The sequence below is a fragment of the Anguilla rostrata genome, chromosome 6 (genome assembly GCF_018555375.3).
Source record: "Anguilla rostrata isolate EN2019 chromosome 6, ASM1855537v3, whole genome shotgun sequence".
Lineage (NCBI taxonomy): Eukaryota > Metazoa > Chordata > Actinopteri > Anguilliformes > Anguillidae > Anguilla > Anguilla rostrata.
Window position 1 is genome coordinate 36,287,881 of NC_057938.1, and position 27,966 is coordinate 36,315,846.

At 45.7% G+C, this 27,966-nt stretch overlaps 2 protein-coding genes across 8 annotated transcripts in view; one reads left to right on the forward strand and one right to left on the reverse strand.

The window, feature by feature from the left end:
• The window catches only part of LOC135257040 (transcription factor IIIB 90 kDa subunit-like), a 56,919-nt gene that overhangs the window by 26,696 nt on the left and 2,257 nt on the right, over positions 1-27,966 (forward strand). For all 5 annotated transcript variants that reach the window (XM_064339424.1, XM_064339426.1, XM_064339425.1 and 2 more), the window contains 11 exons: positions 7,864-8,013; positions 9,470-9,563; positions 11,030-11,156; positions 11,384-11,420; positions 12,883-12,975; positions 15,923-16,159; positions 18,556-18,617; positions 19,584-19,665; positions 19,798-19,853; positions 20,902-21,173; positions 27,113-27,164. In XM_064339424.1, coding sequence (XP_064195494.1) covers positions 7,864-8,013; positions 9,470-9,563; positions 11,030-11,156; positions 11,384-11,420; positions 12,883-12,975; positions 15,923-16,159; positions 18,556-18,617; positions 19,584-19,665; positions 19,798-19,853; positions 20,902-21,173; positions 27,113-27,164 — 1,262 coding nt within the window. The remainder of the gene's footprint in view (positions 1-7,863; positions 8,014-9,469; positions 9,564-11,029; positions 11,157-11,383; positions 11,421-12,882; positions 12,976-15,922; positions 16,160-18,555; positions 18,618-19,583; positions 19,666-19,797; positions 19,854-20,901; positions 21,174-27,112; positions 27,165-27,966) is intronic.
• Positions 726-4,549, reverse strand: LOC135257042 (BTB/POZ domain-containing protein 6-B-like). Of its 3 annotated transcripts, none has more exons than XM_064339430.1 (5): positions 4,367-4,549; positions 2,552-2,846; positions 2,319-2,409; positions 2,100-2,218; positions 726-1,814 (listed from the first exon to the last, which is right to left on the reverse strand). In XM_064339430.1, the coding sequence occupies exons 2-5, from the start codon at positions 2,755-2,757 to the stop codon at positions 782-784; spliced, it is 1,449 nt and encodes a 482-aa protein (XP_064195500.1). In that variant the 5' UTR covers positions 2,758-2,846; positions 4,367-4,549; the 3' UTR covers positions 726-781. The 3 variants fall into 3 exon arrangements, with proteins under 3 accessions (XP_064195500.1, XP_064195501.1, XP_064195499.1); XM_064339431.1 differs by lacking the exon at positions 4,367-4,549 and adding an exon at positions 3,306-3,550; XM_064339429.1 differs by lacking the exon at positions 4,367-4,549 and having other exon boundaries at positions 2,552-3,299.

The following is a 27,966-nucleotide window of genomic DNA, read 5'->3' on the forward strand; positions in this document are numbered from 1 at the left end:
ACTCAGAGCATAAATCCGTAAAAAGTCTTAATTCACTGCTGATGAGACTGTCCTCTGCACCATTTATGTTCAATTTAGACGGCTGCCGAGTGGCATTTCCATGCTCTAACCAGGTTTACTTGTCTGCTATCTCGATGCATAATTGATCAGGACCCCCCCTGCATTCAAACGCCTCGTCAGCGATCTGTAATCGGCTCGGTTGCTCCCACCGCTACGGCGCAGAAGCCGCCCCACGAGTACCGTCCCTCTGATCGCTAGCCGCAGTGTCAGACGACAGCATGCGGATCCCCCCGCCCATTCCCCCGCCCATTCCCCCCCCCTGGCCGCTTCCTACAGCCACGCATCTGAGAATAACGAGCGATAAGCACGCGGGTCACATAAAAACCTTTTTTATGGTTTGCGGGTTGGCGAGCTGCCCCCCCAAACACAGAACACCAAATCTGTCCACTGGCCTCAGGCCGAAAAGGAACCGTCATCACATATGTACAGATCACAAAGCAGTAATGGGCGTTACCCGCAGGAAGTGCAGTACAGCCCTTTCATTTTTACACGGGGTGGCATGCTGTTGCCTCGGTAATTAACTCAGATTAGTTTATTTTCAAATAAATACAGCGGTAAAGCATTCCTTCGCGTCAAGTCTGTCAAACATTTAGCAGGCATTTTGAGTGTTTTACGTAGCCTCCTCACTGCTAAGAAGACAGCGTCTTGTTTGGGTTTTTTTCCCCCCAAGTTTCCATGACAGCAGTGACGGGGGTGCGCTCAAAATGCCCCGCGTGCAATCTCACGCGTAGAAGACCAGTTCGGGGATCTGTCCCCCCTGCACCCCGGTCCCGTTGGTGCTGTCCGAGGAGCACTGGAACTGAAAGGTCACCTTCCCGCACTGCACCTCCGTCATGCCCTCCTGCCCAAAGTAGCTGAGCTCGTTCCCGTCCAGGACGGCGCTGACGGTGTAGAAAGTGTCCTGCTCCACCTGGACCGGGTGCTCGAACCACACCGAGAAGGTGCTGCTGGACCCGTCCGAGACGAACTTGGTCAGGTTCTGCGCAAGGACGGCCCCCTGCCGCTTGAGCTCGATGCAGACACTGTATTCCGCCTTCCCGCCGCTCGACCCGTACAGGCCCAGCCCGGCGATGAAGATGCGCCGGTCCACCGCGAACTGGATGCTGTCGCAGCGGCCCCGGTACCGCCACTGGTTGCTGCGGTAGGCCGAGGACTGGAAGCGGTGGCAGCGCTGCGGCGACAGGCCCTTCCGCCGGCTCAGCGGGAAGCCCAGCTCCGGCTTGCTGGCCGCCGTGTACCACAGGAAGATCTTGTGCGTCTCCTCCAGCGTCAGGATGTCCGACTGGGCCGCCCCGTCGGCGAACTCCTGCAGCGTCATGGAGGGGACGCGGACCAGGTAGAGCGCCTTGCCCAGCACGCTCCTCTTGTTCCGGGAGGAGGGCGCCAGGCCCCTCCTCTTGCACTCGGCCACCGCCCAGCTGAGCACGGCCTCGAACACCACCGCCTCCTTGATGTTGAGGGTCTCCCGCGTCAGGATGATCTCGAGCGTGGGCCGGTCGATCTCGCAGAAGCCCTCGGACAGCAGGGCCAGCTCCGCCTGGGCGTCGATCACCTCCCAGCAGCGCTGGGTGAGCTCGGGTTCCTCGAACAACCGGCTCTGGGACAGCAGCACGCAGGCGTTCTTCGCCTCCAGGCTCGTCTCCAGGAAGTTAACGCACGCCTTTGCCAGGGCCGGTACAATGTACTTCTTGGCGGCGTACAAAGTGGCCAACACTGTGTCTGCTTCCAGTTCTATCTCATCGCTGTACATGTATCTGGGGGGAGGGGACAAGCATTTGAACATGAAAACAGAAAACAAGCATTGGTCATTCTGGCTATGACTACTTTATGGGTCTTTTTGACAACTTGCAGTGAACAATCTTGATTACTAACACCATCTTAGTAAAGGACATGTTTTGGTAGGCCTCCAAGTCCAGTTGCAGTCAGAAACCCTTGTAGAAAAATGTATTGCAAGGCTTTTTGATTTGGTAACAGTAAATTCATAATAACCTATTACTGATTGCCAATGCAACAGTTACCAACCTGGACAGGGGACTTACTTTAGCAGAATTAAAAAAGCAGCAGGCTCCACATCCGGGATGTGAATTTCTGACTCTCCCTCTGCAAGGTCTCCATAAAACATTGCACCAAAAACAGAACTGCCAACCGCCAAAACATACTGAAAAAAAGATGAGAAATTACATCAGCTCAATGGCAGCTGGTGTTTTTTTCCCCCCCACAGACACAGTGGATTAAAAGCAAACAGCAGTTTAGCTTACCTTGTGGGCAGGTACTTTTTGTGATTCGCCTGGAGGACCCACAATAAAATGAACATCGGCCATGAGTTCGTTGTTAAACATTAAAGCATTCCTGGAAATGAGACAAGTTAAAACTATTATTATCATGGCATTCATTCAGGATGTGGTGTGCACAGGTAGAGGCAACATCCTGAAAATTATGCTCAAAATTAACAACAACAAATGGGCAAATTACTAGCTAAGAAGAATTCTACCTCTCTCGCAGTGTTGGGTGAGAAGTCTGCCAGCTAGTAGTCTCGACGTTGTTGTTTTTGATATTCTGTTGAGTCGTGGCGGCAGTAACAGTGGTTATCGTCTGGGTGACTTGGACGATGCTCTTCTTGCTGGCAGCCGTCACTACAATACCGTTGCTATTCGGGATATTAGTCTGTGTACTGACAGGGTATAGTTCTGCGGCCATTTTCTTCTCCAAGGCTAAAGTCACGATCTCATAACATACTGGCAGCTTGCCGGAGTGTCTCCCACTCTTTTTAGCCTTTTTCAAGTTTTCTGGAAGCAGAAGGAAAAAAGTCAAACACCTCATGATCCGCCCATACAGGCAATCTGCAGCTGTGGGCATCAGCAAATAGAACAGAGGAAGCAGCTTTGGAAGAGAAACGTTAAGGATGATGATAGATTCAGTATCAGCTCCAAGTAAATGCAGGTTTGAAAACGACTGCGATTCCCGTTACATAATGTCGCGTGCGCACTGAAAGGCGAGCCCCAGCAGCATCCTACGACAGGCAACCATTTACCAAACCCGGGACAATTTAAAAGCCGGCATCAATGGTATGCGTCCATCAGAATTATCCCAGCCACCAAACGAATATATATTTTTTCTTTCTCATGTCATCCTGTTTAAAAGTGCTAGTGTATTCCATACAACAATGTCGATTTCAATACGCGTGGTTCTAAAAAATAAATGCTGTCTTTGCGGAACATCAGAATATGACAGCGATTAATTTGTACCGAATGCAATCGTGAGCCTGCGACGCGGGCTTTACTAATAATTTAAAAATTAGGCGTAAGAGGGACCGGACTGTGGTCCTCCGAATACTATGTGGGTACTCCAGTAACTAACGTGCATCGTTTTCGTTCCTTCTGTGACGACTGCCTAGTACTTTACTTTTTTGTAGAAGACATGCACGCCCATTTCGCTGTCACCAAATCAGATGCTTTTGACGTCGCAGCCCGAGGCGCCTCCCCCAGCTAGGCCGTCCTTCTCTTAATAATCACAAATACGACGAAAATATTGCCGACCCCAGGGAGGCCAAAATGTACATACAACCTCCAGCAATGGAGTGTTTCAAGTACGGTTACACAAACAAAAAATTGCATTTACAGGGTTTTTTGGTTGTTCATGGTACTGAGGGGGGAAACGAAATCTCCACGGAAATCTGTGCAAAACGTAACGCTGCTTCTGGGAAGAACGACCAGAGGGAAGTTTATTTGAGAATAATGAAACATGATTCAATTCACAATAAACAATGTCACGGAACAGGTTCATATCTTTATACACCACTCTATGATATACTGTTTGAGCCACGTCAAATAACACAGGACGGGAAACGTTGCAGTGTACTTTACTGCTTTGTAAGCACGGGTCTGGGACGGAAGCTGTTGTCTCGACTGGCCGTTTATAATTAGCCAACGTTAGCTAGCTGGGTTTCTGGAAGAAAACAACTAACGTTGTGGAAAGGTGCCTTTATTAAGACGCCAATGCTAAGTATCTTAATTAACTAAATGACGCGTCGGCCTATATTGTCTTATTGGTCCCGTGTTTCCTTTTAAATATCAGCAGAATGTGTGACTATTTACCAGATCGGCAACGTAGCATGCATTACAAACAAAATGAAGTAGCATACATAACATAATAGATCGCATCTCACACGTAGCCTAGCTAGCTAGACGCGTCCCTCGCTCCCGTGCAGTTGAGCAGTCGAATTAAATGTATGCCATGCTGTTTTTTATCGGTATTTTATTGCAAATAGAGACACTAAGTTGGAGGAGCATAGTATGTAAGGTGTTACCTTATTGAGTTAAGTGGTGTCCTATTATCTGAAAAAGCAGTCAAGTTTTGTCTCTTGTAGCGTCATCGGAGCCAGAAGCCATATTAAATCCGGAGACTGGGAATGGAGGGGGTTGGGCTAACACAGTATCCTGTTACTAGACCGGTCTTCCTGCTTTCCAACAGAGGGCTCCGGTGCCTCAGATCGGAATGGATCTGAGATGTGTTGGACAGTCCGCTGGTAGCGTTTTAATGTTACTGAAAGTAGGCTACAGTCAGATAAATGTTAGCCCATCATCATGCGATGAACTATTAAAGGACAAAGTATTCCTCTTATAATTTCGTCACCATCAAATCGAAATACTTTCCCAACGATCGAAAAGATTTATATTTACATTGTCCAAATACCACGCTGCTCGTGAACGGCTTGTGGGGAAGGCGGAGAAAAACGACAATAGGGAAACACGTCCACTTGTTCATTAAAAGGTACAACACATCAAAGGAAAAACTATTCAAGAAGGGTACATCAGTATAGTTTCTGTCCAGATTGTGTGTGGACCATCACATATTAGTCTGTATTGTATGGAGAGGCTATCATGTTTTAAGTGTAGTGTATTACATTACAGTGCATGGTAAATGGACTGCATTTATATAGCACTTTTATCCAAAGCACTTTACAATTGATGCCTCTCATTCACCAGAGCAGTTAGGGGTTAGGTGTCTTGCTCAGGGACACTTTGACACGCCCAGGGCGGGGATCGAACCGGCAACCCTCCGACTGCCAGACAGCCACTCTTACCTCCTGAGCTATGTCGCCCGCTACAATACGTGTATTTAGCAGATGTTCTTATCCAGAGCGACTTACACAACTGTTTTTTTACATATCATTTACATTGCATCCATTTGTACAGCTGGATGTATACTATGCAGGTTAAGTATCTTGCTCAAGGGTACAACAATAGTGTCCTACCAGGGAATCGAACATATGACCTTTAGGTTATAAGACCAACTCCTTACCCATTATACTACACTATCGTATATAAGATATTTTTAATATTGGGGTTATATACTATATCACACTATGTAACCAAAAGTATGTGGACATCCCATGTCTGGGGCTGTTTTTCATTGCTTGGGCTAAGACTTTCATTGCCTTCGTTCAAGTAAATGAAAATCTTAATACTACAGCATTCATCACATTCTAGACGATTCTGTGCTTCCCCAACAGTTTGGGGGAAAGCCCTTTCCTGTTTCAGCATGACAATTCCCCTGGGCACACAGCGAGGGCTATATAGAAATGGTTTTGTCAAGAATGGTGAGGAAGAACTTGACTGGCCTACATAGAGCCCTGACCTCAACCTCATCCAACACCTTTGGGATCAATTGGAAACCAAGCCAGGCCATGTCACCCAATTAGTGCCCGTCCTCACTAATGTCCTTCTGGCTGAATGGAAGCAAATCCCTGCAGCAATGCTCAAACATCTAGTATAGTAAAGCCTAGTAAAGCCTTCCCAGAAGAGTTGAGGTTGTTATAGCAGAAAAGAGTGGACCAACTCCATATTAATGCCGATAATTTTGGATGAGATTTTGGATGTCAAGTGTCCACATACCTTTGGCCATGTAGTGTATGTTAAAACATTTGACTAAACCATAGTTTTTTTTTTAGCAGTGGTGGTATTGTCTATTATAGGGAAGGTGCAGATGGTGGTTAGGAGGCCCCTTAATGACTTGTCCATCAACACATGTTATCAGGTGATATTGCAAGCTCAATGAATACTGGCAGGAGTAAAATAGTAATAGCTCCAAATAGTTTACTTTATGTTGTTTTTCATATTACAAAAATCCTTTATTATTGTTATTATTATTATTATTATTATTATTATTATTATTGAGGACCTGCGGTTTATGATGCAGTCTACTTGAACTTTAAAATATGTTGGTTCCCTCCTTTTCCTCTAATGAATTAAGGGGACACCCAAGTACAGTGAAGTCTTTGGAATCATCATCAATCGTCAGTCTTCCGCTAAAAATGTAATGTAGGTGGCAAACAGCATATGCAGCTGAAATCTGCCAAACTGGATTGAAGCTGCGTGTTGCACACGAGAGGATGCGGGGCACGAGAGTGCCAGGCAATGGAGTATTTATATCACAATTAGCTACACTAATTGGATAATGTGTCTCGTGAAAGAACATTTTGGAAGGGGCTGTATCGAAGGCTGTGTAGCAGCCTGTCATCTGCTGGACTCTTGTTGCTGGCTGCCTGTTTGAGATGCCGGTCTAATTCTTTTTCTGGGGCAGCAGTATGGTTTAAATTGGCTGTGGCCAACAGTGTGCAAACCTGTCCCTGAGTGATTGTGGTTTCATGCCTTCGTGGCCACATACTTATGATGTTCACATTGAACACAGTCTCAGTATTTAAAAAAAGAGGGGAAAAAAACAACTCAATTAATTGGTTACAGAGATGAAAAATACTCAGTGGTAAGAATATTGCCGAAGCAAGAGAAAATTCCTGAATGCCACTCTGTCTGATTCCCTAAAACTGTTATGTACACTAGATGTGCTATTTCAAAGAGAGACTCTCTTTAAAGGTTTTCTGTATAATACCTGCCCTGACTCAGATCTGTCAAGTTGACCACTTCTCTGAAGGTCTGCGTCTATGTTGGTTTTTGTTCCAATCTATATTTCTGGCATAATTGGTTCAGCTAATTAATTAAACCTATGTATTTTCTTGCACATTTTTTAGAAATGTAATGCAGTGTGAGGCACAGACACATCTACTCATTTTTATTTGTTATTTATTGTTTGTGAAAAGAAAATGAAAAGAGTAAAAAAAAAAATCATGCAAATTAAGAAGCAGAATTAAAGCAAGGTTACACTTGACCCTTCATGGAACATCCACAAGCTTGGTTCACAAAATTATCTAGAGCTCTTTCAGGCACCTTCTGTCACAGTGTCGTATTTGCATATAAGTCTGTGTTTCTGTTTATATTCTGAAGTCCACACAGGGTAACTGTTCTCTCCAGAACAGGGTTGGCCACTAAGGAGTGTCAACTCTTAGCCAATGAAACACTTGTTAAGCACTTACTGTAAATGCAGAAACTCACCAATTACTTACTGGGGCCCTCCAGGATTTGACTTCAGTACCCCTGGATTAAAGTGAAGCACTTCCTGTCCAAGATGTAGGGACAGAAACGTCTGAAAATGAGTGCTTGCATCATTGTATATTCTTTATATGTTTAACCCTCATGTTATGTTGAAAGGTTATGACGTCATTTATGTGTGCCACCAGAGTAACCCACAAAAAATCAGAGATAAAAAAATAAAAGTTGTATATTTTCCGTTTTATACTGCTACAGAGCCTGGGGTCGAAATGAAAGTACAGGAAGGGAATAATACAATCATGTAATTTTGTCCCGCCCCCTGGAATTTCTCTCGGCAGTCCTGAGTCTGGTTTTGAGAGTTGTGGGGTCCTCTGCTCCATGGTTTTGACCCACTGCCCTTACTTTGCCCTCTCTCCAGACCCTTGCCTCTACATACCCCGCTTTGCCCACATGCTGGAGTTTGGGGAGAAGAACCATGAGGTCTCCATGACAGCGCTGCGGCTGCTGCAGAGGATGAAGAGGGACTGGATGCACACGGGCCGTCGGCCGTCTGGGCTGTGCGGGGCGGGTACGCCTCTGTCGCCAAATGTGCTCTCCCCCGGCTTAAACTAGCATGGCTGGTGTAGAGGGTGTGGCCTCCCTTCTCACAGTCAGTAATATGAGGATAAATTAATTATCTGTAACATTTATTGGCATCCATGTATTACTGCCTGGAATAGCCAGTGATACCATGTGATCACCATGAGTGACTTCAGTTGTGAGCCACAGTAATGCAGTGATACAACATAAAGAATAACTGCAGTCATTCAGCTGATTTCACACCACCCTAAGCCTGTATTATATTGAAAATGGAAGATAATTTGTGGTAAAAAGTAAGTTTTCATCAGCCATGTAAAAAGAAAAAAATAAGTAAAACCATTCCAACATTTCTAGATGTACAGTTGATATTGGGTAAGTTATATTTGTTTTAATTTACAGTTGTAGTGTAGCTATAGCAGTCTCACGCTGTCAAAGAATGCAGTTTTTTACAGTAGATAGGTGAGTGAGTCCAATGCAGAGAATTCAAGCTGCCACAGATTTTGCGGAAGCTGTTGGACCAGGATAAGAATGATGAACTTCCTGAGTGCGGTTTAGCCCTTGGTTTCAGTTTTCAGCAGTATCCTCGCTGCAATATCTGAATAATTAATTATTCATCATTAATCATTTATAGCCTTTAGAGAAGAGAAGAGGGGAGAAGTTTAGATGAGGTCACTCCATTGCGAAGTGGATATTTTCGGGGTGACGTCGTGGGGGGATGGGGGCATGTTTGCGAGCAAACCCAAAAGCCCCCTTGGGTAGCCGTAAACTTGGACCTACAGTACGGTAACACCTGCTCATTAACAAAGAAGCTTGAGTCAATCAGCCAAACACAAGATTACAGAGAATTAAACACAGTCAAGAGGAAGTCATTGGTCATGACAGCTGTGCTTGTTTTATCATTGCCTAAGTATGTCAGAGAGAGAGGAAGATCTGGAGACAATCACAGGTACATAAGAGAGAGACACAGTGATGAATAATGACTTGCTTCTTCAAACGCGGAACAGTCAATGGCTGCCCTTGGCAAAAAATAGTTTGATTTTTTTCACACTACCTATTGTTACCCATCACAAAGAATGTTCACCAGATTATAAGATGTAACACTCCCACACAATTTAGCTGAATGCTCCTCCATACTCTGTGTAAGTTATAGACTCTTTTCACATGAGTAATATGCCCTGTTCATAGTTCCTAACACAAAACTCTTTTGAATGTGGCTTCCAGAAAGATGTGGAAGGCTTTTGAATGTCATGGAGCATATAAATAAAAGAATAGAAATACCATAGAAATGGAAGTGAAGTCGAAGTGAAATATTATCTCATGCTAGGTTAGCGGTCTGGTCTATTTGTGGTGGTGTTTTGGATGTTGGAGGGAGTAGCTACGAAGACCCCCTATTAAGACGGAATGACGTCCTGTAAAGTTCTGTCTCCTGTTCCGCGCGTCCTCAGCCTTACTGGTCGCCGCCCGCATGCACGATTTCCGCCGCACGGTGAAGGACGTCATCGGCGTGGTGAAGGTGTGCGAGGCCACGCTAAGGAAGAGGTGAGTCTGCCCCAGCAGTGGGTGGGGCGTAACCCCGGCCTAAAACTGTACACCTTCTGTTGGTGCATGTAGGGTGGTCCTCACCCCTGGCCCTGGAGAACCACGGTGTCTCCTGGTTTTTGTTTTCACCTTCAGATCCCAGACACCAGGGTGGTATTTCACGAAGCAGGATTACTGTGTTAGCTGGATAACTGGGCGGAGTTATATGTGGAACAGCTCTTTTTACTTCAGTCCATGTTTCATATCTGGGAGGGTTTTGGGTTTTACTCAGGGTTTTATCCTGCTAACTCGGTAATCCTGCTTTGTGTAACTGGGCCCAGGTGAGGTGGGTTATCTGTTTGCTGAGCTGCCTTATTTGATCAGTTTAGAGCTGGATACATATGGAAACCAGCAGACCCTGTGCTCTCCTGGAGTAAAGCTTGGCCACTGCATTCAGTCACTTTATCAAGTGCTTATCCAGGCTTTGCACTAAAATTATTTTCCAATGAGCACACATTGTACGTAGGAGCACGCTCATTTATCCCAATTAGCAGATGTGCTCCTAAATAACATTTTCCAGTTAGCACACATCAAATTTTGGTTATGTTTTAGGTTGTCCTATATTTGAAGATTCAGTAATATTAAAAGAATCTGGTTATTCTGTCCCATTCTGTGTGCCCTCTTCCACTGATTCACTCGATGTAAAGGTCAGTGACTTGCAATACCCTGAAATGCAGCCTGATATTAAAGCAGCGGGTTATTCCAGTGTCCGGGCTGCATGGTCTCTAGCGAGGGACAGAACCAGTCAGATCTACCCCCCCTAAAATCTCCCTTTTTCGCGGCTCCCGGTCAAGACTCAGGCCATCCCGCCACGGCCGCCAACGCAGCGGGCTTCCATCTCTCTGGTGGCTGAAGAGTCCGCCCTCGGCAGCGGCGTCAGATTTCGCCAAGTGTCTCCGCATCGGTAGCGGGGGTGTTACAGTCAGACCGCGACCAAAACGATCCATGCAGTTTCAAAGGGGCGTATAGCACAAGCGGCAGCGTACAAATGAGGGGCTCAATTCTGGAAGTTAGCGCTGGCGCTTTAATTAGAGCACACAGTGTTTCTGTGTAGGGTGCACGGTGCTTTTGTGTGTGCACAGAATATTTATTCACAGGGCAATGATTTAACTGAGATCAAGCAGTGTTTTTTAAATGAAGTGCACAGTGTAGTTGTGTGAACTGCACAATGTATTTTTACAGAAAACACTGTTTTAATATGAAGTGCAGTGTTTATTTGAAGTGCACAGTGTTTTTATATAGAAAGAAGTGCTTCCATTTCGAAAAGAATTGTCAGGTTGATAATTGAGGAAACCGCAAAATGGATGACAAACCCATTTTCATTTTAAGAGCTCTAGACCCCAAGAGGCAGAAGGCAAAATGTATTATGGTGCAAGACATCCCACCGTACACACCTGACTCCTTCCCCATTCACTATCATTGGGCAGGTTGACAGAGTTTGAAGACACGCCCACCAGTCAGCTGACCATCGATGAGTTCATGAAAGTAGACCTTGAGCAGGAATGTGACCCGCCAGCGTTTACCGCTGGGCAGAAGAAGCAGAAGCTGCAGCAGGTGGGCCACTGGGTTCAGGCGTCTCACACCGCTATCTGACCACAACAGGAGGTCGGGAGAACCGCGCTCGTCTAATCAGTCCAACTCTAACTGAATATTTTCATGTTGGCTCTCAATAAGCAAAACAGCAAACATCACAGTGGGTGTCGGCAATTTCATGGGTGATGAAACAATGCTTGTGTCCCTTCCTCTGTAATTTTATATTGACTTTTTTCCTTTCTCTTTAGCTTGAGCAAGAATTGGCCAAGCTTGATGAAGTTCAAGGTAATCTTTTTATAAATCTTCGGGGGCTGTACATACTAGTCAAGACTACTCATGAAATCACACTCAAATACTTGAGTGAAGTTTTCACCTTAAAGCACTTATACACGAAGGCTATGTTTAAAAAATCACATTCTGAATAAATACGGGTAATTTTTAAATAAGTATCTGTATGAGAAAAGGTTTTCTGTAAGAACTACTGGATTTCAAATTCACGTTTACATTCTCAATTATTACTGCTGAGTCTTTAGCTGTTAGACTTTCATTGTTTATTTTTTAAATGTTAGTTAATATGGAAAACCTAAACAATGTACAAACTGTAATGGCATATATATGGAATTCATATGGCATGAACAGAAGAGAGTAGGAATCTCAACATCCTGCTATACAATAAATTAACAAAAATAAAACACTTGCTTTAGTCAGTAATTGTAGTGTATACAGTTCTTAACAATTTACATTAAGAGCAATCACGGTGCTAACAAGGCTCTCAACAATTATCCTGAAGAACAGCATTTTATTGCAGCGCACCGGCATATAGTGAAAAAATTGGTGTTTTCAAAAAATCTAAAATCACATAAAATGAAGTACATTTTTTATATCTGAATACAGAACGTATGAATCAGACAATATGTTTGTTATTTTCTTTTTTGTGAACATTTTCAACATTTATTGTAAATGTCATGATAGATATACAGTGAGCTCCATAATGTTTGGTACAAAGACATATTTTGTCTTGATTTGTCTCTGTACTCCACGGTTTTATATTTCACCGCTTTTTATACACAGTCCCCCCATTTCTGGGCACTATAATGCTTGGGATCTGTCCAACAGATCAGAAACACTCTTCAGGAGGCAGGCAGGGATGTGTCAGTCTGTGCTGTCCATAGAATACATCGCAAACAGGACTGCAGAGGCTACAGTGCAAGATGGAAACCACTAGTTAGCTGCAAAAACAGGATGACCAGGTTACAGTTTAAGTACCTAAAAGAGCCTGCAGAGTTCTGGAAAAAAGGTCTTGTGGACATGAGACCAAGATTCACTTGTATCAGAGTGATGGCAAGAGAAAATTGTGGAAGCCAAAAGGAACTGTCCAACATCCAAAGCACCCCCCCCCCCTCATTTGTGAAACATGGTTATGGTTATGGTTTGGGCATGTACGGTATGACTGTCACAGGTGACAGTAGCAGCAGAATGAACTCTGAAGTGTACAGAAATGGGGAGGGGCTACATACTGTATAAAACATGCTATAATTTCTACATGGTGAAACCAAAATGTATGAAAGTGCCCTTTAACAAAGTTTGAGAATCTGCACCTTAACCACGTGGTCATTGTTTGATTAGAAATCAAGATTTGTGGAGTGCAGACTCAAATCAAGAAAAAAAAAATGCCCCAAGCATTATGGAGCTCACTGTTTTGTATATTTTTGAAGCACACATATGTTGTGTTTTGCTTTGGCCGCAGGTGAGATCAGCTGTTACCAGGATGAGATTGAGACGGAGCTGGAGAACAGCCGGCCCAAACTGAGGGGGATCTACGCGGCGTATGCCAGAGAAGGTACAGCCTGCATGTGTGTCTTTCATGGATGTGACGGTGACTTGTATTTTATAACAGTGGTGAAACGGAGTATTCCTTATTATGATTGGTATTGCGCAAAATAGCTACCTTTTTATCACGCAGATGCTAAGGTCATTGTTACATTGGTTGGTTGTAGTTAGGGTTAGGGTTAGGACCGTACCTCTATACATAGCCATACATCTCTGTCAAGAGCTTGAGATTGATGATAGGCTGGATGTAGATTCACCACCTATGGAGTATTAATTTACTGTTGTTTACTCAGATCATACTAGAGCAGTGGTAACCAACCCTGTTCTTGGAGATCTACCCTCCTGTAGGTGTTCACTCCAACCCTAACAAAGCACGTTTCATTCAACAGCTAGAGATCTCACTCAGCTGCTAATTAGTAGAATCGGGTGTGCCAAATTAGGGTTGGAATGAAAACCTACAGGATGTTAGATCTCCAGGAGCAGTGTTGGTTACCACTGTACGAGAGTATGAAAATACCTAGTACCACTGTATTGGGGTATGAAAATACAGTGTGAATTTTGGACCTTGAGATTAACTTTTTTTTGTAATAACAGACAGACGGCAGCAGCGAATTACAGAGTAATTGCCTTTGTTTGATCACCTGAACATGTTTTCTAGTTTTGCACAATAAATAAGCCTGCCATTTTAAGTAACGATCTCCAATTAGCATCAAAATTGCAGGTCTTACTATGTCCAATAATTCAGCCTTTGTGCAATTCATGTGAAATTGTTTTAGCAATGGCAGTACAAATGGGATTGATTTTACGCCAATCTTCAGTCGCTTTGTCACAATTAAAACAATGTTATGTTTCTTTAATGTGAAGTACACAAAGGAAATGCTACCAATCACATTCAACATAACTAAAGTAAAACCAAGTAATAGGAATCAGGTTCCACTGGTCATGGAATAAAATCATCAAGCTTGTCCATCCTGAAAAACAGGATCAGAACTATTATCTTTAGTGGACCATATTTTAGTTTTGCTTTTAGTTCTTTGGTACTTTTAAATAAACAGAAAATTAAACATAGGAACTTTTGCCAGAGAAGTTTAGTTCAGAGCACTTGCACTTATCTCTAACTTCAGTTGGCTGGTTTCTGAGATAACCACTGGAAACGGCTTGGTAGAAAGAGCGATATCGCGTGCTTCCGGATCGTCTCTGTTGAACGATCATTCTGATTTCTCTCGACTGCGGAAGTTGTGCAGGCTTCGGCTGCCGCACGCCGAAAGGTTTCTCGCGAAGGCCCGGCTGATTGCGGGTCAGTTTTGACGAGGCGTTTAATCACTCGCGGTAACGGGCGAAATTAAGCCGCTGTCAAATGTCACCTGGAGAACCGCTCGCTTTTCGCGTTGTCCTTTCGACCGTAAATGTCTCCTTTGGGTTCCGCGCGCGCAAATCATTCAAGCAATCAGTCCGTCAAATTGTGTCCAGCTTGGTGCCATTTACAATCACATCAGCACAGCGAGGGGGTTCTGGACAGAATATTAATGTTAAAAAAAAAAAAACTTTTTTTAAAAATTTGCCAATATGGAGAAAAACTGGAAGTGTATTGACTGATGTTAATACTGATCCCCCATCTTAAAATAAAGGTTGAGCAAACCAGTGGGGAAAATAGTGGAGTCTTAAAATTGAACGTGTTATCTTAGGAAATATGAGGGGGGATTTCATTCTCTTTCTTTTTATCACCAGTTTTTATACCCTGTAATATTTTTGTTGAATGCTCTCAGGAGTAAAATGTGTTCTGAATCCAGAGATTTTAACAACTAACACCCTAGTGTAACCCTTAGAGCCCCCAGAGCCCAAAGTTGTTAGGGTTTTGGTGAGTTTTTATGTCTAAAAAGTTAATGGAGAATGTGACTGTGGGGGTCAGTCCCGTGGTCAGGAAGGCAGAAACGTTCCTGTGTACAGTTACATTGTTACACTCTTAGAAAAATATTCATGGTTTTAGCCTCTTTATCAAGAAACCAAACCAAATAATGTCAGGGGGTAATCTAGCTTTGCTACTGAATACCTCTAAAAACATGGTAGTTTACTTCTGCTTCTAACAACAGGTAATATTTGTATACAAATAATTGTAATGGTAAATGGTAAATGGACTGCATTTATATAGCGCTTTTATCCAAAGCGCTTTACAATTGATGCCTCTCATTCGCCAGAGCAGTTAGGGGTTAGGTGTCTTGCTCAAGGACACTTCGACACTTCCAGGGCGGGGTTTGAACCGGTAACCCTCCGACTGCCAGACAATCGGTCTTACCTCCTGAGCTATGTCGCCCCATAGTCCCTATGTCGCCCCCGTAATCACCTTCAGGCATAATATTTTCCATGTAACAAAATCAAATTGCGCCATGTTGGTTTCCAACTGAAACTGGAGCTGCTTCTTAAAATGTACATATCAACTATCAGGCCTGAACAACCATTATCTATATCAGTGGTATCCAGGTCTGTTCCTGGAGATCTACCATTCTGTAGCTTTTCATTCCAAGCCTAACAAAGCACACCTCATTTAATTGCTTGAGATCTTATTGATGTTTACATCTGGATGATAATACATGCTGATATACTAAGAGGTTTAGCTATTGAATCCAACGTATTCACAGATATGCTGTGTATCACATCACACACAAATTCTGTGGCATTGTATTGATATTTTTCACTACTAATAACCGCAACTGAGTTAACTTCCAGTGCAACCATTTTACGTCATCTACCCAAAGTGCTTTGCGTGTCTGAAATAATGGCCATTGGCCAATCTCCATTGGCCAAAATTTCTATTAAAGGCTTCGGTTTTTAAAAATAAGTGCCCCTTTTCCTCAGTTGAGGTCCTTGTCCAGTTGAGTCCAGTTGTGCTTCCCTTGGTAGCCGTTGCTATGGAAGCGCCTCCCGGGAGGCTCTGACCCGCGTTGTCCTTCTCGCCTCAGCCCCAGACTGCCACGACGACCTCGCCGACGAGGAGCAGGAGGACGAGGAGCTGGAGGCTGCGGCAAAACACCTCAACCGGGAGTTCCTCAGCACGGTGCTCCCGGGGAAAGCAGAGGAGGCGACCTCGGAACCACCGCTGCCCAAAGAGCTCCCCCTGCTGGGCCCCCTGCCAACTGCCGCCAGCCTGGGTCTCACGGAGACTCTCCGGGAGTGCATCGATCGGGAGAAGGAGGACGGTGAGATGTTGCGCAGCTCATCCAGACATGGCAAAAGGGCACAGAGCATACAGTACAGAACAAACGTCTACAGTGCACATTGGCTATGGATTATACAGGGTGGCAGTTACAGATACTGAATACAGACTTATGTACAGACCGTAGAACGTTCTGTCCTGTCTTAAGCTAATGTGTCTTTACAGAGGAAGTGGAGATTGGCATGACATGGGGGGAAAAATTAGATTTGCGCCACCTAACGCAATAATTAAACGTCAATTTCTTTACAGTCTGTGTTTTGGTTGACTTTTTTTTACAGGTTTAATTATTGAACAGACATCATGCTACTGTGCGCTAAATGTGATTCTGGCCAGAACGGGGCATATGCTGAGCAGATAAATAATGCTGTTTCTGTATGGAAACGAATCCGTATGGTTTGATTGATTGTTCCAAGCATTCTAAAGTCAGCCTTGTGCTTTGTACTTCCCACCCACTCCATAGAACTTGAAGGATAATTTTAGGCTCCCTAAGGATGCGTGTGGTCTGAGTAATCGCATATTAATTGCCATGTCCACTGAAAGAAAGCCCCTATTTTTGAAGGATTTATTCATGCGTGGGAAAGGTTTTTGTTTAAGCATCTGTGAGTTTCTGATCATACAGCTGGGACACACTCATGCACACACTCATGGTGACCTTTAACATTTGCTCTTCTTGCTGGAAAACCACTGTTCTGGGCATTCCCATAGAAGTCTAAAGGACATGTAGCTTATGGGCATGTCAGACATTTTGCACCATGGATAGGGGTCGGGTTATTGTACAAACTATCACTGGCCTTCCCTCTCCTTATAAACAGTGCGGGTATCAGCACTGCCTCCTCTCTGGTGTGTGTGTGCGCGCGTGTGTGTGTGTGTATGTGCGTGCTCGTGTGTGAATACACATGTGTATTGTATGTTTGCACTGTGACAGGGTGCGTGTGACAGGGATATGCAGTCAGCACAGACCAAAGTGGGTGGGGCTCTCCCAGACGATCTGACGTGTTTCAGAGCAGCATATTTTAGGGGTTTCTGGCGCCTAGGCTTATCCTACTTGTTGTCCCAGCATCAGTTCTAGACGTGTTTCCCTGGAGACTGAGAGTGATTCGGGAGTGTCTTTTCCAGTGACCCGTCTTCACCTGACGCTTGTTTAAAAAAAAGATCTGTTTCTCTGTTTGAAACAGCTCACACTTATATGATCCCTATGTGTCAATACCCTAAGGAAAACTTTGAAATCTAACAGTCTTTGTTTATTTTTCTTTCAAAAGCTGATTCCTTAAATAGCATGTGACAAGGTCTAATCATAATTAAATCGGAAGGTGTTATCTTTCATCACACTGCTTTTTTCAGCTGCCCTGATAGCACCTTGAGGCTTTGAGGTGGTTCAATCCAGGACGGGAAACTGTCATCATATGGCAAAAAAAAAACTAAGAAACAAAAATATCTTTGCCCCATTGCAGCCCCAGGGTCTAAGCTTGCCTGAAACGTTGGCCAGAACCCTTATCGCAAATTGCGCATGCTTAGACAGAGTTTCATGGTTGTTTTCACGTGAGATATGGTTTTGGGACCAAAGAATTTATCCTTGTTCAACCTATCCTTGTTTTTTCCCAGATTTAATCTCAATTTGGAATGCCCAGTCGTAATGGCAGGCCTGTCTCATCGCCGTGGCATCCGTCTCAGATCCGCCTTTAGTAGGACTAGCTAGCCATTAGCCTGCTTTGACTTTCCACTGATTCCTAGGCTCACTCCGAACTGAGAGTGCTCCCAGGGAACGCGTCTCGCTTGGATTGGGGCCTGCCTCGGAGAGCAGAGACCACCTGGATCTGACGCAGGTCACAGAAGAGTTGAATTGGCCCTCTGGGTGCGATTCATTCACAATGGATGGGAATAAATCATGAATATGGCATGAATTATGAATTAAACTAAGGCGGGTAAATCTTGCCCGATCGGTACCAGGAGCTGGGGGTGGGGAGTCTGGGGTCACCTGACCTTGCGATGATGTAATCAGACAGCTGCTCCACCAGCCCTTTGGGGTCCACACGCCATGAGTGGTTGCTCCTTTAAAGAGATGGGCGCTGCTCAAAAAGAGGTCCTCCCTCTGAGGAATCTGTGCACTTGCCCAGCTGCCCATTATGGTGACGATAATGACGATGGTGCACTGCTGGGATTTACAGGTCTAGCTTTTATGTAAAGATACATGTGAAGTAAGCTTCATTCACATTTTATGTCCTTAAATAGCCTACATGCCAGACAAGTTTGAAAGATTGTGTTCCACAGGTAAACCGCCTGCCTGCCTGGAAGAAATGCCTGTGCCACACCCAGTGTTTCTGGGGGAAAAAAGAGTCAGGGTTCACTGACACAGTAATCTCTTCCCATTTTATTTCATAGAAGAAAATCCTGAAAATGGAGAGCTGAACCTGGATGGCATCGATGAAGAGGAGATCGAGAGGGTGAGTCTACACTTTCAGTGGGAAACAACTGTGTCATGCTAATACAATAGTAATACAGTTACAAAAAACATTATAGTCATCTACACAAGCTCTTAATAGTTTGTCAATATATCAAAAATACAACTAAATCCAAATTGACCACAATCCTACATCATTTAATTTCCTCTTTCTGGGAAGAGCCTGCCTCCCAAAATGAATAAAAACAGTCAAATAGAGGAGGTGTACGTGTGGGGAATATGAATGACCCTAATCCCAATCCTAATTGAGTTCCTGTGGCTTGTTTCTCATCACTTCAGCCAGCATTATGGAGTTTTCAACGAGCCGTTAATATTTCTTAATTACGCTTTTCTCATTTTGTGGAATTATTTGCCCTCTTTAACCACATTACAGTATTTCAGAAATAGCTGTGTTGGAACAATGCAGGTTTGGCTCACTATCATTAGGAGCTAGTTTTTTTATTCATGTGAGTCTTTAATATGGAGAGAGTTAGGGCCGGCCACAGCTCCATATCATGTGGCCCCCTCTACTGTTCGTGTGGCCCCCCCTGGCGGCTGTGGCCCTAAACAACCGCATAGAGTGTTTATGCCTGGGGCCGGCCCTGGAGAGAGTTAAATTTTTAATTCTCTTTATGTTTGCAGTATAGCGCAACGTGAACATGGGACTTTTATTCTTCATGGCATGCATAGCTGTTTCTGACGTAATGTGGCTTAAGAGGGTAAATAATCCCTTAAAACATGAATAGCGCGATTAACGGCTTGCTAAAATTCTGAGATTGCGGTCGTGGTTAGAGGGAATACCAGCACACACAGGGGTCCCCGAGGACCGAGCTTGAGAACCACTGCTCTATACAGCGGGCAAAATAGCTGTCCTCATCACCGAGCGTTCCGGTGTCCCCGAGCTCGAGTGATGTACGCCCAGGCATTGAGACGGTAATGAGGCGACGCCTCGTGTGTTCTCTCGCCGCAGTATATTCTGAACGACAAAGAGGTGAAGATTAAGACCGAGCTGTGGATGAAGCAGAACGAGGAATATCTGAAAGAACAGAGAGGTAAAGAGCGTCCGGCCGTTTCCCACAGCGAACACGTTGCATATTTATGCCTTTGGTTCCCCCCCCCTGGCTTTCTGTTCATTTTTTAAAAGTCACAGAGCGTTTGAACCTGTCTGCCCCCGTTCTCTGCAGAGAAGGAAGAAAGGATAGCAAAAGAAAAGGAGCTGGGAATCTACAAGGAACAGAAGGTACAATCCCGCTCAGGGTCTGTGAAGGCTCTCAGTCGCTCCTCGACTACAGACACACAGCTCCTCTCTCTTAGCCTAAGCATATCTCGTAGGCATAAGGCTTCACACTCACCCATCCTCTCTGTAATTCTTTGGGCCCGTGCAGAGGTGGGTAACCCAGCTTCAAGGAGTAAAAAGCCTGACCATGTATTTGCTCCACCACCATGCACTAAACCAGCTGATTCTAATTAGCATAACTCTTCAGCATGATAGGAGAACTAATTATTGTAATCAGCTGGTTTAGTGCATGTTGTTGGAGCAAATACATGGTCAGTCTTTTTACTCTTTGAAGCCGGGTTGCCCCCCTCTGGGCCCGTGTCATTGGCCGAATCTCTTCTACATGCTGCTTTTTTACTGGATGGATTAGGCAGCCGAATATTCAGTGGTGACGAGGAGGGTTCGAGGCCAGATACGGATACAGTGGGCCATGTCATTCAGAAAACAATCCCGTTGTGATGGATAATGTGTTTCTCTTTGTCTTGAGTAACAGTACAAGGTCTTGGAAAGTGATTGCATTTGGTGACATTTGTGTAGGTGTTTAGGGGTGTGACTCTTATATTCTGTCAGTTGTCTGACTAATTACACATTCGGTACTGACGCAGCTGGCTCTCCTGCCATTGGTCAAATGAGCTGCATTGACAAAACAGAGACCACACAGTCCACTCTGCTGACACGGTTACCTTTACACGCAGGGTTCAGTCTAAACTCATGGTCACTTTGACCCCCATGGCTCTCATGAAGTGATAAAGTTCATGGTTCATATGCTTAGATTTGGTCACCTTATCAAAATGGATGGAGAACAAAAAACACCTTGAATAACAATGTTTAATTTAAGAGGAATAACATCCAAGAATGTTCATACTAGTATAATTCATGATGAAGATCTGCTATGTGTACAGTATGCCTGGGATATTGTCAGGAATCCTACAGCGTAAGTGGGTTTGGGGGAGGCATGATCGACTGAAACTTTGTGGCCGAGCTGACCCCCGTCTCCCCCCACCCCGCCCAGCCCAAGAAGTCGGGTCGGAGGAGGGAGCCGATCCACGCCAGCACGGCGGGCGAGGCCATCGAGAAGATGCTGGAGCAGAAGAAGATCTCCAGCAAGATCAACTACGACGTGCTCCGCGACCTCAACAGCAAGGGCAGCGGCGGCGGCGGGGGCGGGGTCAGCGGCGCCAGCCCCGCCCCCAGGGCCGCGGGGGGCAAGCGGCTCCCCGGCCGCAGGAAACGGACCAGCACCAACCGCAGCCTGGCCGCCCACGTCAGCAGCATGGCCAAGAGGTGGGCGCGGGGCCCGGACGACGTAAATCAGGGGGGTTTCCAGTGTTATCCAAAAAGGCCGGCGAGGGTGCGGGTTCTTGTTTTAGCCCAGCCCTAACGCACCTGATTCTACTTATTGAGGTCTTGATTGAAGACCATGATTAGTTAATTAGTCAGGTGTCATAGTGCTGGGCTGCAACAAAAACCCACACTTCACCCACGCCGGCTCTTTTCTGGTAAGACTGGACACACTTGATGTAAATACTCTGTACAATACTGATTAATATGGAGACTTGGTTAAGAATCATAGTATCCACTTGACTTGAATAAGAATCATAATGTATACACATTGTATTACATTACAGGCATTTAGCAAATGTTTTTTTGGTCCTGGGTCCTGGGGCACCCCTGTGTATGCTGGCTTTTTCTTCCAACCACAGTTGCAATCCCATAATTTGAACATAGCACAAAATTTGAACACGGAAATGAAATTCTTCATGGCATGCATAGCTATTTCTGACACAATGTGGCTTAAGAGGGTAAGTAATCCCTCTGAACATGAAAAGCGCCTAATTAAAGAAAACGAGCAGCTTTTGTGGTTGTGGTTGAAACAAAAACCAGCACACGCAGTGGTGCACCAGGACTGCGTTTGGGAACCACTGACTTACACAGCGGGGTACATACCAAAGCAACGCAGGTTAAGTACCTTGCTCAAGGGTGCAACCGCAGTGTCTGGAATTCGAACCTGCAGGCTTTAGGTTATAAAGACAGCTCCTTGTCCATTATACTACACTGTGTCCACTGAGCACGACTGTTCACTGGTGGGAGGTCAAAGAAACCAGGCGGGGCTTGGAGGATGCTGTTTTTAGAGAAGGGCGGTGATATTGGAGAGTGTTTTATGAATCTTGGGGGGCTCAAGAGTAGGCCAGACAGGCTGTGGAACAACCCCAGGCAAGGAAAGAAGGGATAATATTGGGAGACTGCTGCTATAGGAAAAACCTGTTTCCCACAGCCGAGGGTGTGCGGCAGCTAGCCGCTCCGCAGTGCTATCAGGCTCTGGCTCCCGCTGAGCAGAGGCTTCTGGGAAAGGGCTTTATCGGGATTAAGTGTTCCTTGCAGCTTTGGGGCCGGGGGGGAGAGGGAGGGGGGGGTCTCATGGATGCGGCGTTTCCACCCCCGCTCCTTCGGAGACGATCGGCACTTTTTACCGCGGCTAACCGACACTCAGCGCCCGCCCGCCCGCCTGTCCCAGGGGAGTCCCTCCCCATTCCCAATCTGCGGGACAGGCTGCTGCATCATCAGAGGTGCGTGGAGGGAGGGGGGGCGGGGTGTGTGCAGCGGGGGCTCTGTCCCTGTGATGTGGGGAAGCGCACGCTGCGAGTTGCCTTCCTCTCCATTTAACTCCCCATTAGAGCTCCTCGCTGCCCTTATCTCCCCGTAGAGAGCCAGAGCCGTGCGGCGCCATCGATTTACCGCCGCGCGGCTGGCGACCAAAGCAGTACCGCGCGCCGCCAGGACGCCATCCGCATTCAAAGGGTTCGCGCTTTCGCTAACGGACCGGCGGGAATTAGGACGATTACGTTCTCAATGGAAAAACAGGTGCTAGCCAGCTAAAGGCTTGCCATGCCCGTTCATTAGGAATAGTTTTTGAATAGTTTTGCGTAATTAGCGAACCTGCTAATTGCAGCCAATTTCAGCATCGTTAGCAGGTCTCATTTGCATAGTAGCTTTATTGCATGTAATTTGGTACCAAAAAAGCGAACAAGCTGGTTTTCGGTGAAAAGAATCACTCTTGGCCCTTATAGGGTCACGTGGTTACTTCTCCTGAGCTTTGCAAGGTTGTATGATCACTGGCCTGCAGCTGTCTGAAACCCCCACACGGTCAACACGCTGTGTTCCCTCCTATCAGTACAGGTGGTAAAGCAGCCCTCCAAAAGCAAAAAATGCCCCTCCTCCACCCTTCTTTGTGTTCCTCTTTCTCCCTTCTGGACTGTTCTGCCTTTCTGGACTCTGTACATTCTAACAAAGAGAGTGTTCTAAGGAATTCCAGTGTACATCCCAGTTTCCAGAAAAGAGCAGGTTTTTAATACTCAGCTGGTCTGGAACAAGCTGTCAAACCTGTGTGCGTATGTGCATGTGTGTGTGAGTGTGTGTGTGTGTGTGTGCGCTCGTGCGTGTGTGGTGTAGTGTGTGTGTGATACGTGTGTGTGTGTGTGCGCGTGTGTTTGTGTGATACATAATGTGTGTGTTTGTGTGTCTGTGTGTGTGATACATAAAGTGCGTACGTGTGGTATAGTGTGTGTTGCCTTGTTCAGGTTCGGGCTGTGTGCCTCTCTCTTCTGCTGCTGTGTAACAGCTCCATTAGTGTTACGAGCCCCCAGCTCCTGCACCACCTGCTTGCCGTGGGCTCACATAAATACCATGCCATAGCTTCCTTTGTTTTACCCTGCCTTCATCCTGATTAATTACGCTCTCAATATACTGAGTATTATCTCATTTTCATATTACCATTCTGATTATTCATATCAGTAAACAAGCATAGCAGTTTGTAGTTAAGTATTTTCATTATGTCTTTTGGAAGGAGCAGTTAACCATAGGAAAATTTGCTGTGATAAGAGGATGCGGTACAAATTATTCAGTGACGCTTTTGCTAATCTTTCATCTATTATCCTTCGGGTTTTCCCCGGTTACATTCTGTGTTTTAGTGCAGGAAGACTAAGCCCTGGTTGCAGGGAATGTGTGTCTTGGGAGGAGCTCACACCCTGGATCTCTCCTGCTTGTAGTATGTGATAGATGACAAGCTGGCTTACGCTAGTTCCGCTAGCTTTTTCATTGACTTATTTCGAGCGTGTGGCCCACTTGGTCACCTCCCACCTCCCCGCCGCTCCATGCTAACTCAGGCTGGGCCCCTTCAGCCGCCTGGACCCTGCAGCACGGGTGTGGTTGTCTGGCAGTCGGAGGGTTGCTGGTTCGATCGCCCGCCCTGGCCGTGTCGAAGTGTCCCTGAGCAAGACGCCTAACCCATAATTGCTCCCAACGAGCTGATTGGTACCTTGCATGGCAGCCTTTCACCGTTGGTGTGTGAATGCGTGTGTGTGAATGAATGGGCGAATGAGAGGCATCAATTGTAAAGCTCTTTGGATAAAAGCGCTATATAAATGCAGTCCATTTACCATCCTCGGCGCGTCGCGGTAACCGTCCCCCCCCCCCCCCCGCGGCTGCGTGTCGTTTCTCGCTCCAGGGTCGATATGTATCCAGCCGTCAGTTCCCTCCCCTCTGAATCACAGGGGCACAACGCCCCAACCCCCTTCCTTCCTTGCAGTAAATGTCTGTGTGATAGGCTGCACGTCACTTCACATCAGGGCTCCGGTGTGTGACATCGTAGCCCCGGGGGCTTCTGGGAGACGGAGCCGTTTTCACGCCGCGCGGCAGCTATCTCCCCTCAGCCGCGGCCGAGCTGCCCGTTTGAGTAAGACGGTCGCGGTTACGCCTCATAGGATGGTCTCCTGCTCTAGCCTGTCACTGTAGGGGACCTTCGCCGTAGCTTTCCCCTGCGTATGCATATACCTCCATGCTTCATACGCATCACCTCAGAAATGAGTGATGGGCCATTAGTTTCCTGGAGCACCATAGCGAAGCATAGGAAACCAGTGTTTCCCCCTATTAAATTTAAGTTTTTCAAGAGGACTGGTAAAGAAATAACAAAAGTAACGGTTTACGTTTTGTACGCTTCTGTCAGCATCTGGTAGATATTTACCAGTTTCAGGCGATTTTATGTCAGTATTTAGTGGTGTCTGTATTTGATTCTGTTTGCGCCGGTGTTTGGTGTGATTGTGACAGGGTTTGGTAATTTTGTGTCAGTGTTGTGTAATTTTGTGCCCGTTTGTTTGTGTTACTGTTTGTGCCTGGCTTTGGTTGGTCAGTGTGTATCCAGGGCAAGCACCAGTGTCCAGGACACTCTGAATGGGCTTCTGTGAGTACTGGTGCCAAGGTCTGGTATGGGGTGAGAAGAGTGTGTGTGAGTGCATGTGTATACGGTCTGTGTGTGTGGGGGGGGGGGGTTGTAAGATGTATTTGTATCTGTCACTGTACTGCATTGCACTCATGTCTAAATGCCACCTTTTCTGACCAAATTTGGAAGACCTTCAAAGAGTATACATGCCTTAATGCATGTATAAATGCCTGCCATCTACAACCCATTTGTGTAGCTGATTTTTTAGGCAATGTGAGTTTGTTTGCAATTAAATTCTTTAAAGCTTTACAGCCCTTGTTCTATGGTGTAGGGGTAATGTAGGGGGGAGAGAGGGAAGCCTCTGAAGAAAAAGGCCGTTGGACTTGGGCGTCGGCCCTGGGGGCCTCGACACCCAAACGCAGCACCATTCAAACCCAGCTCAAAATGTGGATCTCACAGGTTTTCTTTCTCACCGCGGTCCGTATCTGCGTTAGCGGCAGTGGCGCTAGCGTCCTTCAGAAAGGGTACGTGGAGCGCTGGTCTCCATCTTTCCCGCCCCATTAGCCAGCGAGCGCATTAGTCACGCCCCGCCGGTCCGGCGCTGGGCCGCCGGTTTCACGGAGACACGCCTCCGAGATGATTCCATCTTCGGCGGGGCCCGCGGCGGCGTCGGCGGCGGTAATTGGCGCGGCGCGGGAAGCCGTTCGTATCCCGGCGCGAAGGACTTTGGCGGCGGCAGATGGCGATTGGCGGATGGTGGATGCGTTGTCTAATGAGCTCTGGCAAATTTCTGTGGAGGGAGTTGTGCATGCGAAGCCCTCCCTAGTAGAGTAATTAAAAGACTTTTTTTTCTGAAAGGCACTGAAAGAGAGTCCTCTGTGATGGCCGATGGTTAGACGCTCCCTGAGTATTGCGACCGCGTCTGTGAGCCCGCGTGAGCGCATGCGTCCGTGCATTTATGCGTGTGAGCGCGCGTGTGTGTGTGTGTGTGTGTGTGCATGATGCGTGTGTTAATGTGCCATACACCAGCGACAGGAGGCGAGACCTTGAAACTTGAAACAGTTTATTCGTGTTGTCAGCTTTCATGTTACCCTGTAGAGAAAGTCTGCGCCATTGTCTTTACCCACTTAGATCTGAAGCAGAAACCAGGTGCGTCGATGTAATGTGATCAAACAAGTGGAAAAATGTGAAAGACAAATAGAAAAAATATAGGAGGCTTCAGCAGAGATTTAATTTATTAATGTATTTCTTGTCCATAAGGCTCAAAACTGCAAACGACCAAACAACGGATGTTTCAGCCACTGACCTTCACCAGCGTCTGGATGTTTTCATGTTGTCAGTGACTCTCATTTTATGCAGTGAGGGTGCTTGGCTGGTGAGGAAGATTCACGTAGTTGATTTACAGTACACAGCTGGTCTGTCCTTCAGAGCACTCATGAATCCCCTCATCTTCATCACCACTGGAGGCCCAAGCGGTCGGGCAGCTTTACCATACGACCACCAGATCACGAGTGTCGCTCAGTTCATTTTCTGAACGCTTCAGTGTATATTTTTAGAACTAATTAACGTTTAACACTTTGAGGTGTGAGATCACAAATATGTGATTAGAATGTTCTTACCTGGACATTCTGTGCTGAAGTAGCTATCACTACCAGTAACTGAAAGTCATGGAGTTCTAGAACACTGACTTTTGAATTTTGAAAAAACATTCCAAACACCCTGCTCTTCAAATGGTTAAAATGGAAAGTCATGTTACTCGTCAACTGGCGACCTGTTGGAAATGTCGGCCGAGTGCTTCAGGAGTTGCAGGGCCTTTTTTTGCCTGCAAAACATGGTCTTGAACTAAATGTATTTCTGATATTTAGACTGGGGTGCATAAGTTGTTTTGACATTGGGATCACACTCTTCATTCAAAAGACAGAACTGGCTGTGAGCTGCAAGACCCATGAAGTGATGTTCTCTCTCCCTGACACCTCAGATGATTAGTGCTCCGCCCATTCTCTTTCAGACTCCGCCCATTGATATCCGCCCAAGCCAATAAGAAGCTCGCTGTGGAACAGGTGAGACCCAGTCACAATACCTTAATGTCCAACATGTATGATTAGAGCTGTAAATATTAGGTATTTAATGCATGGCATACTGTACTGAGAAACATAAAATAATAACAGCAATCATAAAAGTCACCAGGCATTACAAAAACAATTAATGAGAGAGGGGGTCCTAGAGAAACGTGAAATTACCAGCAGCAATTAAAGTCTGGAAAGCTTGATGGATGTTCTGCTTTTTATAACCAGAGAGCAATTTCCTGATAGTGCTAATGGTGTCTGGAAACACAGGTTATGCAACAGAATTTTGAGTGGGAGTCATGAGTTAGGTGTATTCTACCTCTGCAGCTTGTTCTATCAGTGTAATGCCCATAAACGGTGGCTGTGAGCATTATCTGTACTAAGTACTTAGTGATAATTACTGAATTTGTGCCCTGCTTGTGTTGTGCTGCTCAGTTCATTCACAGCATACAAATGGTAAATGAATAATGCACTGAACCAGTGTCCTGGGCCGTGTCCAAATCAGCGCACTTGCCTACTATTGAGTATACTTGTGTACTCTGGATGAAAAAGTTGTTAAGTAGGTGAAATTTTCTCTAAATGTAGTGTACTTAAAATACCTGGGGTACTTATTTCCGGGGTTTCGCTGACTATTCAGGAAGTAAACAACCATTTTGGTCCCATAAATATGACAAGCAGCTTTGCTGTATAATTGAGGCACAGCTTTGCTGACGTTTTCCTTCAACAACACCAGTGACACGTGTGCGTGGTGGTGCTTGGGCAGAATGTCTTACGACACTTCCACAGTACGTGGAAT

What these genes read in the sequence shown, in the direction of transcription:
- LOC135257042 (XM_064339429.1), bottom strand. Translation starts at nt 2,916, where the DNA reads ATGCCCACAGCTGCAGATTGCCTGTATGGGCGGATCATGAGGTGTTTG. An exon ending in AAAAAGTACCTGCCCACAAG is followed by an intron (nt 2,219 to 2,318) that starts GTAAGCTAAACT and finishes TCTTTTTTTCAG; the next exon opens with TATGTTTTGGCGGTTGGCAG. An exon ending in GCTTTTTTAATTCTGCTAAA is followed by an intron (nt 1,815 to 2,099) that starts GTAAGTCCCCTG and finishes CCCTCCCCCCAG; the next exon opens with ATACATGTACAGCGATGAGA.